This window comes from Thalia democratica, chromosome 4, assembly GCF_965202585.1.
Source record: "Thalia democratica chromosome 4, ktThaDemo2.hap1.1, whole genome shotgun sequence".
In the NCBI taxonomy this organism is placed as follows: domain Eukaryota; kingdom Metazoa; phylum Chordata; class Thaliacea; order Salpida; family Salpidae; genus Thalia; species Thalia democratica.
Genome location: NC_139168.1, coordinates 24,508,516 through 24,527,150, shown reverse-complemented (window position 1 = coordinate 24,527,150; position 18,635 = coordinate 24,508,516). Strand labels below are relative to the sequence as shown.

At 29.2% G+C, this 18,635-nt stretch overlaps 1 protein-coding gene across 1 annotated transcript; it reads left to right on the top strand.

Moving 5' to 3' along the window:
* The first annotated feature begins 1,998 nt into the window (after window positions 1–1,998).
* On the top strand, window positions 1,999–8,142 carry LOC145833157 (uncharacterized). Its single transcript, XM_082940357.1, has 8 exons — window positions 1,999–2,170; window positions 2,630–2,859; window positions 3,607–3,839; window positions 4,088–4,216; window positions 5,194–5,326; window positions 6,421–6,484; window positions 7,170–7,377; window positions 7,987–8,142. Exons 1-8 carry the CDS (start codon window positions 2,010–2,012, stop codon window positions 8,140–8,142), a joined length of 1,314 nt encoding a protein of 437 aa, XP_082796483.1. The 5' UTR covers window positions 1,999–2,009.
* The last annotated feature ends 10,493 nt before the right edge of the window (window positions 8,143–18,635 follow it).

Here is an 18,635-nt window from a genome sequence, read left to right as displayed (position 1 = left end):
TGGGCTTAAATTTTTTCATTGACAGCTTTCTTGAAAATTTAAAAATTCCTAAAGCTATATTTACTTTATTTTGGGGTAGTAAGTACAACATTTTTTCCAGTTATTTAATTGAATTTTCATGGACTGATAAGATTTGAAGGTGTTTTGGATTCATTACAAAGATAATAAAAAAATCAATTTTTCACAGTTGGTACCATAAAAATTGGTTTGACCACTAAAAGTCTAGGGAAAAATTCTGCACTAAGGATCAAATATCCACAAAGGGACATTTATGCATGTAAGGAAATTTTTGCACAAAAACACAATTGCTCGTAGGGTTACTTTTGCACAAACAGTAGTTTTTGTACAAGAGTTGAAAAAAAAAGTAAATGTAAAAAAAGATTAATAAATGAAAATACAAAAAGATAAATAAACAAAAAAAAAAGAAGATGAAAGAATAAGTTACTGACCAAGGGTAAGGGTTAGGAGTAACAGTGATATTAAAAAAAACTAATAAACATTATTAATATAAAAAATCAAGAAAAAGTATATAATAAATTTTTTAATAAAAAAACAAAAAAGAAGGTATGGAGTTACACGGAGGGTAAAGGTTTGGTGAAATAGTGATAGTAAAAAAAAAACTAATAAAAATAAAATAAAAGTTCAACCTGTGCAAAAGTGTCTTTGTGCAAAAGTGACTTTTTGTGTAGAAATGACGTCATGCAAAAGTGTGTTAGTGCATATTTGACACCTACCCAAAAATCTAATACATTCTGTTTTTTGACCTAAATAGTAACAATTCAAATTATTCCATGTCTTAGGACCTAGACTTATATTTTATATCCAAAATGAAAGCTTATGTTTATAGGCATACATTATAGACTTTTTAATTGGTTTTGTTGTATTTTGACGTCATAATATATATAGTATGCCAATTTTGTCTGTAATATAGAATTGAAAAAAAGTTCAATTTCAGCTTTATAGATCATAGTAAACAAATTTTTGATCATTATGCAGTTTAATGGTTAAGTCATGCCACTTTGAACAACAATCTATTGAGACATCTTATGCCAAGTGTTAGTTTGTGAAAACCATATAAGAATGTAATCTTAGCAACAATTTAATTTTATTCATAGGTAACAGCTGTGTAAAAGAGGCATCCATGCAAAACTTTTGAAAATATAATTTGTGCAAATATAAATCCATAATGAATATCTCAATTATTACTTTAGCCAGTTTACTTTTTATTTAAAGAACTGACAATTATAGTGTGAATAGTTTAAATGATACTTGATGCTGTTTTAATTAAATAAATTATTGAAATTACAGTGCATCTACATTCAGACCAAAGTTTTATTTTTACTACATTCCATAGTGTTTTTTATCAAATAGAACACGGAAACTTTGATACTAGAAAAAAAAATTCAGTTATTAAATATTTAATTAAAGTCTTAAATTGTTAAAAGTTTTTTGTGTTTTTTTAGTGAGTTTAAATCAAATAGTTTGCATTCAAGTAATGGAGGGTTATGGACTTTTTTACTTTTAGATTAGAATAACTGTACAACAGGGTTTCCCAAAGTTGGCTAAGTGGTCCCCTTGTGGGCCATGGCCAGCAAAGGGGCCAAAGGGGGCCAATAATTTGAAACTTACTTTAGATATTCTGGAGTTGTAAATGAAGAACAAAAAAAAGGTCTTAGGTGTTTTTGATAGTAGTTTTGAAACTTACACTAGGATATTTACCAGTTGCTGATAAGGAGCAAAAAAAGGTCCTTAGTGTGTTTTATGGTAGTTTTTTCAGTAATCTTGTTTGGAGGTGGCCATAGCTTTTTTAAATTATTTAAAGTTAGCCTTTTGAAAAAAAGTTTAGGAAACCCTGTTGTACAAAAATTCAGATCTGAATTAAAATTTGGTAGGTTTTAATTAATACTTAAATCTATTTTTGTAATACTATAAATTTAATAACTAACTATAAATTACTGATAAAATTATAAATTAACATATTGTATTTACCAGGTGTAAGTAAAACAAAAATGAGTAGAAAAAGAGAGTTTCAGTGTGATGTGAACACATTCAAAGTTGAGGAACTTGACAGCAACTTTGCTGATGGACTTTTTGGAGATGAACACAAAAATGTCAGAGTTAAACAGCAAACACAGCTTCAGAGAAGTATTGTGCAAAATGTTCTTGAAAGGTTATTTTTAACCCTAAAAGAGTAGTTGTAACTTTTTTGCTGATAATGTTCATCTGTAAATTTCTTTGATACAATTAAGTATAACAATATTTATAGTTGTTGTAAATCAGTAATATGCATCCAAACTAATGTTGAAAATGGTTTTAGCTTTGTTTTTATTAACAGTTTATACATGTTCATTGTTCATATTATCTAAGCTTTATTTAAGCTAAAAAAGTAATATCTATTATTAGCTGTTTTTTGATTGATTAAAATCAAAAGCTTTTTAGAAGATGTGCAGTTAAATAACATTTGTATTCATTTGATTAATATTGAATAGGCAAATTTATCTTTTTTTCAGTTTTTGCCCTAAATATATGCAAAATCCGCACGATTGTATAAGTCAACATTTTAGTTCATCTCCTACTCAGCAAAAATGAGACAAAAATGCATAGACAATATTTTCTCCCAACCGCACAGGTTCAACGTGGACATGAAGGAACTGGACAGCCGGAACCTGGTTCAGGATCAGGTGGAAAACCTGCACATGACCAACCTGATCACGTACACCAACCTGTGCCACGCTCTGAACAGGGTAATCCCCTCCATCAACAGGGACCGGTTCCAACTGAGCCTGTTCATCAACTGCAGCTGGAAGGAGATCAAGAGGTTCCTGGAGCACGTCATCAACTACTTCATGTCCATTGAAGGTTTTTCATTATGTGTTTACTCTTTAAGTTTTGGTTTGTAATATTTTTACAGTTGCTGATATCATGATCATACAAGTTGCAGGTTACATTACAATAAATTAGCTAATGTGTGATAGTTGTTTTTATTAAAATAAGAAGGTTTAAGTTTTTGCATGTATGTGTATACATTTTTACAATATTTATTAAAATGTTAATCAACTTACTTTAAACTTAAAGTAAATTTTGTTTAAAGTGGTAATGTTATGCATAATTAGTGCATAAGGTTTTATTTATTATTAAATTTTGATTTAGATTTATACAGTTGTTGATATCATGATCATGACAAATTGTAATTAACAATGAAATAAAATAATTAGTATGTGGTAATTGCTTTCAAGAAGATAGCAAGGTTAACATTTATAATTGTTTGAGTACAGATTTTTACTTGATATGTTAAGATATAAAGTAAATTCTTTTAAACTTTAATTATTGTCAACAAAGTAATTTAAGTGCATATTTATTTTTCAGTGAGTGACAAAGCTTATAAAAATCTCAAAGAGTTTATAAATCAACGACACGCTTGTTCCTTAAAGCTATAAAGTAAATTACTCCTATATTCAAAATTATACAAAAAAAAAAGATTTAAAAGTTACAATGAGAATTGGAAAGGTTTAAATAAGCATCGGGAGTCATTCTTCTACAAATAATAATTTTAAAACCTTTAAATAAAAGGTCTGCACCAAAATATAAGTTATAGAAATTTATCAGGATACAATGAGAAATGGGAGGAGCACTACAACAACCACGTGGCCCACCAGAACGATCTTGCTCAGGTGCGCCAGCAAGCGGATAAACTGAGGAGGGAGTACGAGGTTCTGAGGGAGAAGGTGGAGGGCAGGAGGGGGGAGGAGGCGAGGTTGGAGGAGGAGAAGGAGGAGCTGGCCGCGAAGCTGGAGAGGTCGAGCTACCAGGAAGTCAGGAACGAGAAGCAGGAGCTCAAGGTGAGACATCCGGTGGTTGAAATTTTTGAAAACAATTATATTTGAAAATATAAGTTGCAATTATGTTATTATTTTTGTAACTTTAAACGTATTCTTCATATTGACAAAAAGTAAAGTAACAAAGTAATTAAAAAAAAATTTTTGAACTGTTTCAGTAATGTTTACATAACAAGAAAATGAAATATAAATTTAGTTTTTCCTTCTTTATAAAAGAAGACAGATTACATTGCTTATTTTTTGTTGTATAGGTGAAATTGCAAGATTTAACTAGGCAATGCGAAGACAAAGTTGAAAAGTTGAGCGGAGTAAAAAGAAAAATAAAAGAATACGAACTTCAACATGTTACTGATGAAAATCAATTCAAACTGAGAAAGCAGGTTACTAATTGATCAACGTTTCAGTTGATCATACAGTTTTTAACTGTAATATATAGACTTAAGTGCTTCTGACAACAAGGTTTCGAATTAATAACTGTCCATTTAAAAGAAAATCAAGAGCTATATAAGTTAAAAATTTCCAAAAGCCATAAGTTGCTCCCACATTTGTTCAATGATACTTTGCAGCTATTTTAAGTCAACGTAAAAATATTGTTCATCCTAGCTTGTTTCGTGTCTATTGAAATTAGCTAAGTTAAATCCTGCTAAATTGTAATCGTAATTTACAACGACCCTGCTTTCAAAAACAAATTCTTTCTTAGCTTTCAAAACAATTTTTTTCTTAGCAGAGTCTCTGTTGCAGAGTATTTCATGGCTTTAATTTTTAGAGTAGTATGCCACATGAAAATATGTTATTTATTTGCATAAAAATGTTACATTTAATAAAAGATGTTTTTCATCAAGTACACGTAAAAATGATTATATTAGATATAATAACATGTGTGTAAAATAGAACTACAATATCCTTTTATTTGTTACAAGTTGTTTTAGAATAATAGGCAAATTTTTACTAAAAATGCAGTGGAATTAAGCTACAAAAACCCTCTTATTTTTTAAATTTGATCTTTAAATTATTCGTGTTATATTGAAAGCATAATCAAAAGACTCAGCCGTTCATAACATCTTTAGTGTGAGTTGTCCAAGTTTCAAGATCTCTAAGAAATTCCCAGCATTGGACAAATCACTGTTTTACCAACAAATCGCTTTACTGACCTTACGGGTCGCCATAAAAAATAATTTAAAAATAAAAGTACAAAAACGTAAAAACTTGGAAGAAATATTTCAAACAAATAAAATCGTTAATTTTTTCTATGTTGCTAAAATTATTTTTTTAAGTAGATAATTTTAAAACTATAAGCATTCAACACAGTTTGGTAGAAATAAAAAAAATATTCACATCAAAATAACCTTCATTTCAGGTGGAAGAAGAAAAGGGAAATGTGCAAGTGAAGAAGTTGGAGTTGAAGCAACTGGACGAAGAAATGAAAAATGATCGAGTGAAGCTTCAGCAGCTGGAATCAATCAATCAGATCGGGAAAAGTTTTCAAGAAAGTTCGTTTTATATACGTATATTGTTCGGTATTTAAATATATAGATAAAACAAAAAAAACTTGTGAGTGGCAGCCAATATCTTAATACTAAATTAAGCCTTGTTTTACTTTATTTGAGATCACAATGTAGTTTTATACATATTTCTATTTATAATATTTTAAAGTTACCACCCGCTTATCTGTTTTGAGATTTTTAAACTCAAGCTAATTTTTTTTCTGATAAAATTAGACTATTTCAAAAATAAATGTAAGAACTAAAACTCGTTTTTAATATAACTAGAGTGAAATGGAATAAATTTTTATGTATTTGTTTTCTAATTAAGTAGTTTTCTGCTATTTAAATTTTCTCAATTTTGTAGTGTTAATTTCAACCATTGAGTTAAAATTTCCGACTGTTTAGTAATTTATGAGTTAAGTATCAGTGTTGAAAGTTAAATTAGGTATGCATAGATTGAACGTGCATTTAAATAACACATTTAAATATTGTCGTTATCTTAATGTAAGTTGGTGAAAACATAAGGGAAAAGTAAATTGTTCCAGAAGGTAAAATTTTATAAAGGAGTTTTAATAAACTCATTCAGACTCAAGCTAATCTATAGTGACTCAGGCGTGACTCTGACTGATATCAAGCACATCTAATATAAGTTGTACGATTTAATTTTATCATTTTATGGTTGTAACAATTTGAGTTTTGAAAAGTATGGTTCTTTGACTTCGAAGTAAGTTTGATATTTTTTAAAGTTTGTTGAGAAATTAAAAATGCTAGTTTGATTTTTTTAACATTGTAACTTCTTAGTTTATTTTAAGGTTACTTTTGTTTGTGTGAATGATTTATAAAAATAACTATTCAAGTTTTGTTACTAGGAGTCGAATGAAGGTAAAAAAGTCAGATAATTTAATCTAAAAAAAATTTGTGTTACCTAAAAAGTTCATGCAGGAAAATAAAAATCTCTTCTCTAAACTTTCTGGATGATTTTTTTACTACAAAATTAAATTTTTTGAAATTAAAAAATATAATTTTATAAAGAATAATTTTTTTCTCAATGACCACAAAAGGTTTTGTGTATAACTACAACTTATGATAAAAATATTCAGGTTTGGAAAAAGCGTGCCAGTTAAAAGATGATGTTTTAAAGGATCAAGATTTGCTTTCTCAGAGGTTAGTAAAAAGTTTTTGATTAAAAAATAGTTAGCATACCATTCTGTTTTTCTTACTACGAATATAAAATTTAGTTTCTTGCAACAAAAAAATTATCTTTTAGGTTTGAATTTGATCAGGTGGTCAATAAGCACAATAAAACTGTTTTTTATTTTACAAAAACAAGGTTTTGAAATGTTTTAGTTACCAATAGTAGCTTTTGACTAACAAAATTGTTAACACATAACTGGAAAATGCCTGAAAAGAAGTATTACTTTAATACTTTTGAGCAATAAATTTTTTGGTTTTATTTTACGTTGAAAGCTTAAATCACGAATAAGTTAAGTCAAAAGTTTATAATAAATGAGAGCTATAATTTTAAAAGTATTACGAGTTCTCAAACACAAAAAGTTTATTTTAATGGTTTAAAAAGTTTCTGTTGGGAAATGGGGACACGTTCAAAATTCACCCGTGATCAAAATCTAGCCAGTCTAATTCGAGAACCGCTTACCGATCGAGGGTAAGGGTTAGGGGTAACAGTGATAGTGAAAAATAAGTTTTAAAATGCAAAAGATGTATATAATAAAATTAGATAAAAAAAAAGCAGGTGGATTTTGAAAGCGGGTGGATTTTGTTAATATACCGGGAAATGATGATAATAATTATGATTGAAAGTATTATATTTAATAAAAATAAAGTTTTGTAGGCAGATGGAGCTTTCGAGCAAGAGCAAGGATGTGAGAATTTTGGAGGGAAAAATCGAAGATTGCCGCGAGGCCACTGCGGAATCGCGCAAGCGGAACGATAAAAAAAGGCGGGAAAACCGAGAAAAGCGGGAGAGGATTGAGAAAATGAGAGAAAAGATGAGCAGGGAAGAACAGGAGATGAGAGAGGTGCTGCAGAAAATCAAAGAGGTGAGAAGAAGCTATTGTAAATTTTATTGTATTTGTATAAAGAGTATATTTGCAAACGATTAAAATAATAGTCAGCCCCCTTTATTAGAAATCACTCATTTACTAGTTAATTACCAATATAAATTTTCGCCCCTTAGTAGCTTTTGCCCATTGACAGAAAAAAATTGTCCTCTAGGGGACATTATACAGGGTTGCAAAAAAAAATTGAAATCCTGTAAAAACCTGAAATTTGACAGTTTATGCTAAAAAAAAACTGAAAAAACTTGTAATTTGAGAAGTTTTGATAAAAAACCTGGAGTTAAAAACTTTTTTTTTATATTTGAAGTAATAAAATTTCGACTATATACAAAATTCTACCATAAAACTTAAAAAACTAACTTTAGAACACATTGAAATTAGTTTTACTGTATCTTACCAATGTTGTTCTACTTTTAAAGACAGTTTTTTTTAACTTAAGATTTATTTTATACTAAAAATGGGCCGAAAAACATGTCTTCAAAACCTTTTCAAAGCATTTTAGTAAATTTACAAAAAGCATTTGGAAACCTGATTACTGTATAATTTTGAGAGACCCTGGTTCAGTTAATGTAACTTCAAATCTTCTCCCAGTTGAAGGAGGGCGAGCTGGAGCGGGAGAGAGACCACAAGGAGCTGGTTCAGATCTTGGAGCTGAAGGAGGAGGAGATCACGGAGGTTTACAGGGAGAAGAGCGTGGAGATGAGGGAGAATATCGAGTTGATGGAGAAGGCCAGGTGCGAAGTGTGAACTATTGATCTATTTGAAAGTTCAAGAAGCCGTATCTCAAAATATGAGAAAAAAAATATAGATCTTGCTAATACAATTATGATAGTAAAAGAATATATTACATAAAAGCATTAAAAAAGAAGTTTAGAAGTTACTTAAATTTACTATGTTTTAAAATTTATTTCGAAGTATCTAAAAAATGTTGAAAATTTTGCAAAAAAAAAAAAAATGGCTAAAAGATAATTGAAAATGTTATAGCCGTTTATTATATAAATTTTCAAACATATATTACTTTTTGAGATATGGCCTCAAAAATTTTCTTTCAAGAACTTCAATTGTTTGAATTCGGATAGTCGTGCACCCAAACTCTTGTTGCCAGATCATATTTTCTAAGTTGCTGTTTGTTAAGAACCGCTCAGAGGCTTTTTGTAAAAGTTTTTCTTACATTTTCCGTTTGTATGTTATACTTTTATACTGAAAGCCAGTAAAATATTTTTTTTATTGTTAGATCTAGTTCAATGTAAACTATAATTCATGAAATTAGTTTTAAGCGCATTGAATTATTTTTAGTTGGTTTTTGTTTTTTTGATTTCAATAATATTACAAAGTTTTATATGTTTTTATTTTTTGTACCTCAATATTTTAGCTATTATTTCTAAATTCAAACTTTTTATTATTTTTTCAAACTTAAAAAGTAACAAAAGTGTAAAAAACTTTTGCATTGTTGTAAAATAATAATTCGAATAAAAAATTTGTTGTAAGTATCATTTGCTCTATTTATTTTTTATAAGCTCATAGTTATACACAATTTTTGATTTCGACCTACTCTAGTATGATGTTTCTTTTTTGTTCAGCTTATTAAACTACAAGACTTTGAATTTTTGATCAATTTTAACCAGTTTTTTGATTTCCTAATAATTTTGTAAATTGTTACTAATTGTTTCAATGTCATTTCAAACTTGCGAGATTTTAACTTTGACATTTTCAACTCGTCGAATTTAAAATATTAGCTTCGTAAATTGTCGTAATATATTTGTTATTTCTCTTTAATTCTACACGACCTTACAGAACACATATTTGTGTTTAGGATATGAGTTAACAAATGATTAAAATACAAACGTAGACTGAAATTAACGGCTGTTGTTTATTTATTTAAGAAATGCACTTTAGTTGAAATAAAAGATTTGAAATTAAAGTCGTAAGGGTCCAACTACGTTTGTGTGCATACTTTATGCTTTAGATTAAACAAGTTATTGTAGTCATGGTTGAAAGTTTAGTATAAATAACTAATTGTTGTTTTTATAAAAATTTTATCGTCAGTATTAGTGTTTATAAAAGTTTCACATGTGGATTAATTTTGCATTTAGTTTTTTTGACTGGGTACATGAGTAAATATTATTATTAATGTTTTTTATTAGCGGAAAATTAGTATTGTGTTGTTTAAAACAGTGGTCTTAAACATTTTAAAAGCTGTGCACACTAAAGCAGTGGAAAACAAATTCTGAGCGAGCTATACTACAGCAATTAAAATAGTTGCAAAAAACATTGTTTTATATTTTGATTGTCATAATATGTGAATAACGTGTCAAGATGCTAATTTTCGTTATTAGCTTTTTATGCTATAAAAATAAAAAAATTAAATAAAGTTTTTCACCTTACAAAACTTTATGCACACCGCGAAGACCACTGGTTTAAAACATGCAACATAGAATAAAGTGGTAAAAACCTAATCAAAGTTTAATTTTTTAATTATTTACATACCAGTTTTAGCGTACTCGATTTGTATGATTATGAAAACCACCTTTGTCGTTTATTATTTTCTTAATTTTTAAAACAATATCATAATAAAAATAAATAATTAAAATTGAGCTAAATGCAGTAAAACCTCATACACACAACAGTTTTCAAATTTTACAAAGATCATTTACGCCAATGGTTTTCAAATATTTTGTATGTTGTGCGTAGTAATCTTCTACAATTATGCAATTCTATGCAAATTAGACGATTTAGTTTATGTATTTGACTCCTTTTACCAGTATTTATACAGTTCTATCTTTTACTTATAAAATTTTAAAATATGTACTTAAAGTCTTTAAAATATATCGAAAAATAACTTATGATTAGATTACATAAAAACTTTTACATTTATTTTTATCGGTAATTTAACTATTTTACAAAGAAAACTAATTTCTGTGTCCACTATAAAACATTGAGTAAAAATTCAGTAATTTTCTAGCTAGTTCAATAAACTTAATACCAAATGAAATTAATTATAAGATGAATCCTGATTTTATTCCAAACTAAATATTCACACAAACTCGTTTAAAACTATTTCCTCATGTCCAATCAGTAAAAATATTTTCAAATAAAAAAATATTATACTAGCTGCCAACCATGGTTGTAAATAATTAAAAAAAATAAACTCTACAAAATGACCAGAAAATCTTAAAGGTTTTTATTCTAGCTGGCAAGTTTGTTTGCTTGAATTTTTTGTAAGCAACTATTACAGTGAGAGTAGCTTTTTTTTTCTAGATAATTTGTAGTGCAACTATAAAAATTATTAACTGTTTAACAAAGCATCATTCTTAAATGTTATAATTTTTGTTTCTGCCTAATCCGATGCACATAATTATTTTTTCTATTTGTATTATTGACAAGTAGATATAAGAAATTTTCCAGATATAAACGTAACATACTCACAAAAACTTTTTAGTATTAACTTAAATTCAATGAAAGTAAACACATAATCTACAATAAAAACTCAACTAATAAACTGCTATGAAAAGTAATAATAAAATTAGAAAATAATTCACACAAATTTTGTCTAAAAAAATGATCATTAAAAAATATTTACTCCTCTAAATAATCTGTCAAAAGGACAATCAATGCAACAATAATTTATTTAATTAAAACAAAAAGTTTTCAGCAGCAAACTGTTGAGTGTTCTGTTGCTTATCCTATTCATAAGATTATTTTAAATATACAATTTTCATACAGAATAGCTTGAAAGTTTTTTGCTAGCTTCATTTTTGTAAAATAGTTTTGTGTTGTTTTAAATATTTAAATAAAATGTATAAAGTAGTCACACAAATTATGACAGAAAAAACGTTAATTTTTATTATTATACAAATTTGTATTTCTAAATTACATTTTAGATTAGAGTAAAGTGTAGTGACTGTATTTGTAGGGAATTCTTTTGTTTTAACAGCTTTAAGTTATTTTTGTTACTCGTTGAATGATGTTTTGTGTTGATATTTGATTATTTTAAAATAACCTAGAATGTCAAAAAACGTTTCCAATAAGTAAATTAGTTAAGTATTTAATGCTGTTTAGGTAAAGTGCTAAAAATGAACGAGTTCTTACGTAGTTAAACACTGTGTAGCTTTAGTTTTAGATGTTGGTCATGTACACACTGTATAATTTTTTAGTTTTAGATTTTCTTGGAAAAGCATTTTAATTTCGTGTATTTAACTGCATCAAAATTTTTAGCGAACTATAAGAAAGGTAATTCAAGCTTGAAACATAAAGCACCTTTTTTAAAAATGAAATTTGTTAAAATACGCATAAAAATAAGCTCTGCTAAAGAAATATAGAAAGCTATGCAGAGTTTCAAGTGACAGTTGAGCCGCTGCTGTTGGAGCTTTCTTTTGATTTTCTCAACTTCTCCCGACGCTCATAACTCCGTTGGACCTTTAGGAGCGCTCGCTGAAGATCGTCGTTTCTACCTGGATATCAGTTTTATTTGAGGTTTACGTAAGACTTTAAAACTGTTAATTACCAATAAATATTAAATGCAACAAAGAAATTAGGAGTATTACAACATAATAACATGATAATTAGACTCACTTATCTCAGAAGAAATATTGCTGTATGAGTTTTTCGAATACTTCTCGTTTGCTGTCCAACCTTTATTTTAATTTAACGTTTAAATTAAGCTTTGTATATTTTTAGATAAAAATTCTGCATCATTTTGCATATAAAATAAAGGAAAACTTTTATAACTGTTCAAAAATATAGGTTTAATCGTTTGTTAACAAAAGATCCTAGTGAAGTAACTTCACTGAAATATAAATAAAAACAAATTGTACTATAATCTTCCTTTATTGTACCAACATATGTTTCTGTGTGTTAACGGATTAACACATTTCAACTGGGTTCTGTAAAAAAATAACTACTGTTATGAGAGAATAGAAGCATAGAATTAAGTAGGTGTACACATTTTTCATCAAAATAAAATATTTTCTACAGATAATAGTTAATGTTACTTAATATTAAATTAAAAGTTAACAACGATAATATTTGTATCAGTTATCTTTCCTATTAACGTGAGTTGTTTGTTTATATTATGATTTGTTGTTTTGTTGTGTAAATATTATATAGTTTTATAACAGTCGGATTTAATATTAAGTATTTTACCTATTATTAACTATTATCTGTAGAAAATGTTTTATTTTAATGAAAACATGTTTACACCTACCTTATTCTATGCTTCTATTCTCTCATTACAGTAATTATTTTTTTACAGAACCCAGTTGAAGTGTGTTAATCCGTTAACACACAGACACATATGATGGAAAACTTTTATATAAATTAAGAAACATTTTTATTAAAAAATACAGGTTCTTAAGATTAATGAAACTATTTAAGTACTTAAATTTATAACTTATTGGTTATAAACCAGCAAAAAAAATTGTTTGGCAATAGTTGTGTAACAGAGTTAAATATTTGTATACAATACAGTTTTAATAGTAGTAGTTTAAAAATGTATCAGAGACAATTCTAATACTTCGTGAGAACCGAAAAAACTATACAGTACACATTTTTAAAGACTTAATCATTAAAAAGTTTTAAAGAAATTACTAAACACGCATGCTTTTTTTCTACAGTTTAGTGTATACTCAAAAAAAGGTTGTTAACATTTAATTTATGTACTTTTAAACTATTAAAACATATTAAAATCCTGAATTCAAGATATAGATTGTAATAATAAGTTTTAACTCACTACTCTCACTAGTTAAAGACTGTGTTGAACTGTACATACTCTCTAAAAATAAAAATATTTCTTAAAACTCTTATAAACTATAATTTTCAGATTAAAAAAAGTTGCACTGTAGCAAAACATTTGATTTGTTTATAGATAAATTCTGATTTAAAAATACATATTGAGTTTTGAAGTAGTAGCACATATGAAAAGCTATTATAGTTATACAAAGCTAAATGCTTTATTTAAACATACATTTAAATCTAAATAGTAGCATTGACATATATACTCATGAATTTAAAGCCTGGTTATAATAATACTACAAACATATAAAAAATAAAACATGCATAAAAGAAGTTTTTAAATGAGAATTGTTTACAGAAATGAGTTCTTTTGAATAAGCTTAATGGTTCAATGTTTTGCTTTAAGTTTAAGATGATGCAACAAACGTAAAATTAATAAATAGTAATAGCAGGTTGTAACAGTTTTAAATTAAATAGTTAAAAAAGTCATGGAGGTTTGGTTTTAGAAGTGAAAATATGTTCTTTTTAAAGTTTGGTTAAGTTTTTGGTTTACAAACTAAAAGTTTTTTTTATACCGACAAGAAAACAGTAAACAGTTAAAAGTTTCATTTTGCAAGTTTTAACTTACAATGAATATTAGATTTGAATCTAAAACAAATATGTGTTTTAAAATAAAAAACAGAAATAAGTTAAATAACTAACCAGATTCGGTAGATACCTCTGAAGCTGATTTGTTAAACCAAGCTGAAATTTTTTACATTAATTTGAAGTTTTATTAGCATCATACATAAAATTAAGTTTTATTGTATGTTAACGAAAAAAACTTAAATACTGATAATTTTCAAATCTTTATGTTTCGTTTCAATATAAAAATATTGAATTGTAAAAATAAAATCACTTTATTCCATCTTCTTAAGATATTTATACAATTATTTTTTAAGCTTTTAGTAGTTTATGTTTTAAGATGTTTTACAAATACCTTTTTTAGAACTTGCTGCTTTCATTTTAATTTCTTTAAAAATGTTATTGAAGTCGTTCAAACCTATACATTTGTTATGTTTAGAGTTTGTTTGAGAATTGTTACAGACTTTTATTTTACTATTTCATTATAAAAAACAGCTTTTAGATTTTTTTTAAACTTACCTCCACTCTTTGAGTTAAGCAAATTTATCTTTTTATCTTTTTTTGACTTGGCAGCTGAAATGCCTCTTTTAATGTTTGTGAAATTGTTAATTTCTTTTTTTAACTTCTTTTGAGATTTTTCAGCATTTTCATATTCAACTTCCTATTTTTTATATCGAATAATTTAAACGTGAAGCACAATTAAAACTATTTATGCAGTCAACTTACAAGAAAGTCTTCGTAAAACTTGTTCATTTCGCTGAAAACCTCCTCGATTGGTTTCTTCTCATCCACGCAGTATGCCAGTCGAACCAACTTAATTCCGTGGTTCATCAACAAAAAGCTTTTCTCCAGCTCTCTAGTTTCTCTACTGGCAGCTTTGTAGAACTAAATTGTGTTTTTAAGTTTGTGTTTGTAAACACATTTATATGTTACATATTTTTAGTGCTTTTTATAGACTTGTTAGTGCAAAGTGCTTCTGTGCAACTTTAATGTTGCAAAGCTGAATAACCAATTTGAATAAAAAAGAGCTGTTTACCAACAATAATTATTTTTTTTAATAGTTAAATGATTTACATATGTAAATTAGAGCTTACTTCAGTATAAGGTTGTCGGCGACCTTCATTCTCTTCCAATAGATCTATATCCATGTCAAAGTTTTCAAAATCTTCCAGAAGTTTTTGAATTGTGTGCGCTACTTTGCTTTCTGCAGCTGTTAACAAATGTGTTAAGTGATAAATCTAGACTTTATTCTGAAAATTAAATCTCTACTCAAATACTTTTATTAAGAAAAAAGTGTTAAAAATTTACCTTACGTTGAAACTAAAAAATTATGCCATAAAATTTAAGAATAAGTTCTAGATTATATATTTTCCCCTTTAAAAAACAAAAATAACTTACCAATAAATGACTAATTTAGACGCTTTGATATATTTTAGGTAGCTTTAAAGTTAACTAGATCAATCAAATAACACAAAGCTTTACATTAATATTTTTGATTACCTAAACTTTTATCAAAATTACGATATAGAAAATATATAAATTAGTTTTAACTCCTATATGTGAGATACTTAGTATACCCCAATACTTATGTATACAATAAATTTTAGCGTTATAAAGAAGATATTAAGTTTATACCTAATTATAGTTATTAGAAAGGTTGATAGAAAATAGACATTTTTTCTGATATCATGTATTAATATTTTTTACTTATTTAATTCGTATAATAACATTTAACTTTTTAACGCGATTGCCGACAACTTTATTTGACTTGTATACTTTTTTATTATCTTCAAGCTTCCTAGCAATTTATATAGCAAAAAGTTTCATTTCAAAAGTCGAGCAATGTATTTTTTCAATAAAGTTTTGTGTAACTCATTACCTTTAGAAGCGTCATGCATTGACCCCAGCATATCTGTGAACCCATCCATGTTTTGGCACAACCCCTTCCGTTCCCTAGCAACGTAGTCAACCAAAAAGTGCAACATTGTCTTTCCTTTCGTGTTTGATTGTATACTGCTCAGCTGAGTAATTTGAAATTTAAAATAGGTTTTATTTGTTTGTTATAAATTAATGGAAGTTTTACAGAATTCGCAAATGAAACTAAACTGTAAAGAAACCTTTTGTAGTTTACTAATATTAATTTGCAAAAAAAAAAATTTGAAGTAAAAGTACAATTTTCAATACTTTTTATGTATTAATTTGTTGTTGGCATACAGTACAAAATTAATAAGTTATATAAATTAGATGATGAATAAATTTTTAAATTACTTTGGTTAAAAAACTCGTGTCAAATCCGTTTATTTCTTTTCTTTTTCCTTCGCTCAAAGTGTTTCCAATTACAAGCACTAGATACATGAAGTTTCGCAGGCTGTAAAACAAGGAAGGTAAACACATTTTAAGCGTTAAAATGTACTCATGCTAAATTAAATTAGTAAAAGAAACCCAAGATAAACTTGCCTACAAACAAAGCTTTGTCTTATACACAGTTATAAGCTAATTCTTTTAAAAAAATGTCAAACTAACCCGGTGTTCTGTCAAATAAACAACTAAATGTTATACGAAATTATTAGTTTGTCAAACTAACGCGGTGTTTCCGTACAAGTCCATGCAGGCCTCCACAATGTTGTGAATTTCGTAATTAAGCGGTCCGATGACCCCGTGGAAGGTTCTCATGTACAGCAGGTGGTTCAGCCTCAGCTCGAAATGGTCCACTTGGCTGAGCTAAAAATATAATTTAGGGGTGAAATATCTTAACATATGTCAATTATGGTCCTAAAATAGTACTCTTTTCTTATCTTAAGTCTATATTAGTTTTCCTAAAAACGTTTAAACTCTTTTTTAATCGTTCTAACGCATAACAAAAGATGCTTTTTGTTTACAGCTGCCAATAAAAACAAAACTTGTTTAACTTCTCAACCTCCATATAAAAACTCAAACTTAATACGAAACCTCATACTTTATACAAAAACTCACCCTCCACACGAACAGTTCCGTTTCAGTAAATTTGGCGAAATCCTCCTTGGTGTAGCCATCCAACTCCTGCAGCTTGTTGGAGTTGGGAACGTTGTTAAGCAGGTTCTTGATGACGTTTTCGTCCAACACCTCGCTCGCCTCCACGATCGCCTTCCTCGGGTTCATTCGCAGGTCGTACCTCCCTCTGAGGGCGATCGCTGCATTTTGTTTGTTTTTTATTATAAAAACAGAAAAAGACCGTTTAATATATATTGCATCTTTTGTCATCATCATTAGACTTTGTTAAAATAAAATATTGGTTATTGAAAATGAGTTAAAAGTAATATTTAACTTTAATGTTGTTTAAAATGATAAAGTAAAGTCTATATTTTTAATGCTTAGTGAAGTAATAATTTTCACCTAAGGTGTTAGACAACATTAATGCAGCTAATTCCCTAAACGTAATGAATTTGAAAATTCATTTTTAACTCAGAGTAAACAACATTTAAGCATAAAGCCACCAATCTGCAAAATAAAACCAACTCAAGTTCTGCTCCTGCATCTTGTCCAGGAACTTCTTCCTGCATTCAACCCTCCTCATCAGATCCCTTTTCACCGCCTTGCTCGGGCAGAACGTGAACTTCTTCACCAGCATCCCCTTCAGCTGCGGGTCGTGGAACGCCACGTGGTCCACGTAGTTGGTCCAGAAGCTGTACTCGAACTTTTCACTTCTGTCCACCGCTCGCCAGTTGAACTTGCGCAGCTCGCTCTTCACCGCCACCTGCTGTCGGTGTTTGGGCGTCTCGGCGCACCCTGAAGTGTTGGCTCGCGTCAAGTTCGCTTTCTGAGACGGCTTGTGGGTGGCAAGCGAGGCGGAGGTGCACGGCTTTTTTCGCTTCGGTTTCTGTGCGATGTAAAAGCAAATAAATATTTAAAGCAATAACTGATAATAGTGTATAATATAACGATTACATTAAAAAAATTTCAACAGACTACAATGTTTCTAAAAAATTTACAAAGTATGAATAATAAACAAAAGCAAAATGAAGAATTAATATAATACTCACAACTTGTTTTCTTAGCTGCTCAGGCACGGGCACCAGCGACTGCAGCTTCTTCAGATCGGAACTCTGAAACTCCATGCGGCACTTGTGGTGGTCGTGCTCCTTGAACTCCTCCATTCCCTTCTTCCGGCTCCTCGTCCTCTTCACCTGCTCGTAAGTCACGTGACGCTTCACTTTCTGTTTAGGGGGTGACGGGAGCGCGCACAACCGCTCATCCGGAACCTTTCTCCTCGCGGAAGGGGTGACGGGGGTGATCGGCGGAGGAGGAGGAATCCCCGTTGTCGGGGTGTTCAGGGGCGGCGGAGGGGGAATCCCCGTTGGCGGGGTGTTTAGCTGTGGGGGAGGGGGTATCATTGGCGATGGTGGCTCAAAGTTAGGGGTATCAACGGGAGGGGGTATCAAGTTTTTGTTTAAAGTTTTATTGGGCGTTTTAGTTGACTCCGGTATGGTTGAAATTGGCAGATGTGTGGGTCTTTGAGGCGGTGAAGGGTTCGTTGATGGAAAAGGATTTCTTTTTTCTGAACCGTTCAAGCTTAAATCTCTCGGCTTCGAAGGAATGTTTTCGTGCGCTTGATCGTCCAAATTTGAAGTTACAGCTGCAAAAGGCTCCAAGTTTTTGTTTAAAGTTATACTGGGCATTTTAGTCGATGAACGATCCGATATGGTTGAAATTGGCAGCTGTGTGGGTCTTTGAGGTAGTGATTGGTTTGTTGGTGGAAAAGGATTTCTGTTATTTGGATTGTTCAAGATCGAATCTCTCGGTTTTAAAGGTATGTTTTCGTGAGCTCGATCGTTCAAGTTAGAAGTTACAGCTGCAACCGGTAAGTTCTCGAATCCAGGATCGTTCATCTTGGAAAACCTCGGCTTGAA

Excerpts from the sequence above, each read along its gene's own strand:
- LOC145833157 (XM_082940357.1), top strand. The coding sequence starts at position 2,010 with ATGAGTAGAAAAAGAGAGTTTCAGTGTGATGTGAACACATTCAAAGTT. Across the intron at positions 2,171-2,629 it reads GTGCAAAATGTTCTTGAAAG|GTTCAACGTGGACATGAAGG; the intron begins GTTATTTTTAAC and ends CCAACCGCACAG. Across the intron at positions 5,327-6,420 it reads CGGGAAAAGTTTTCAAGAAA|GTTTGGAAAAAGCGTGCCAG; the intron begins GTTCGTTTTATA and ends AAAAATATTCAG.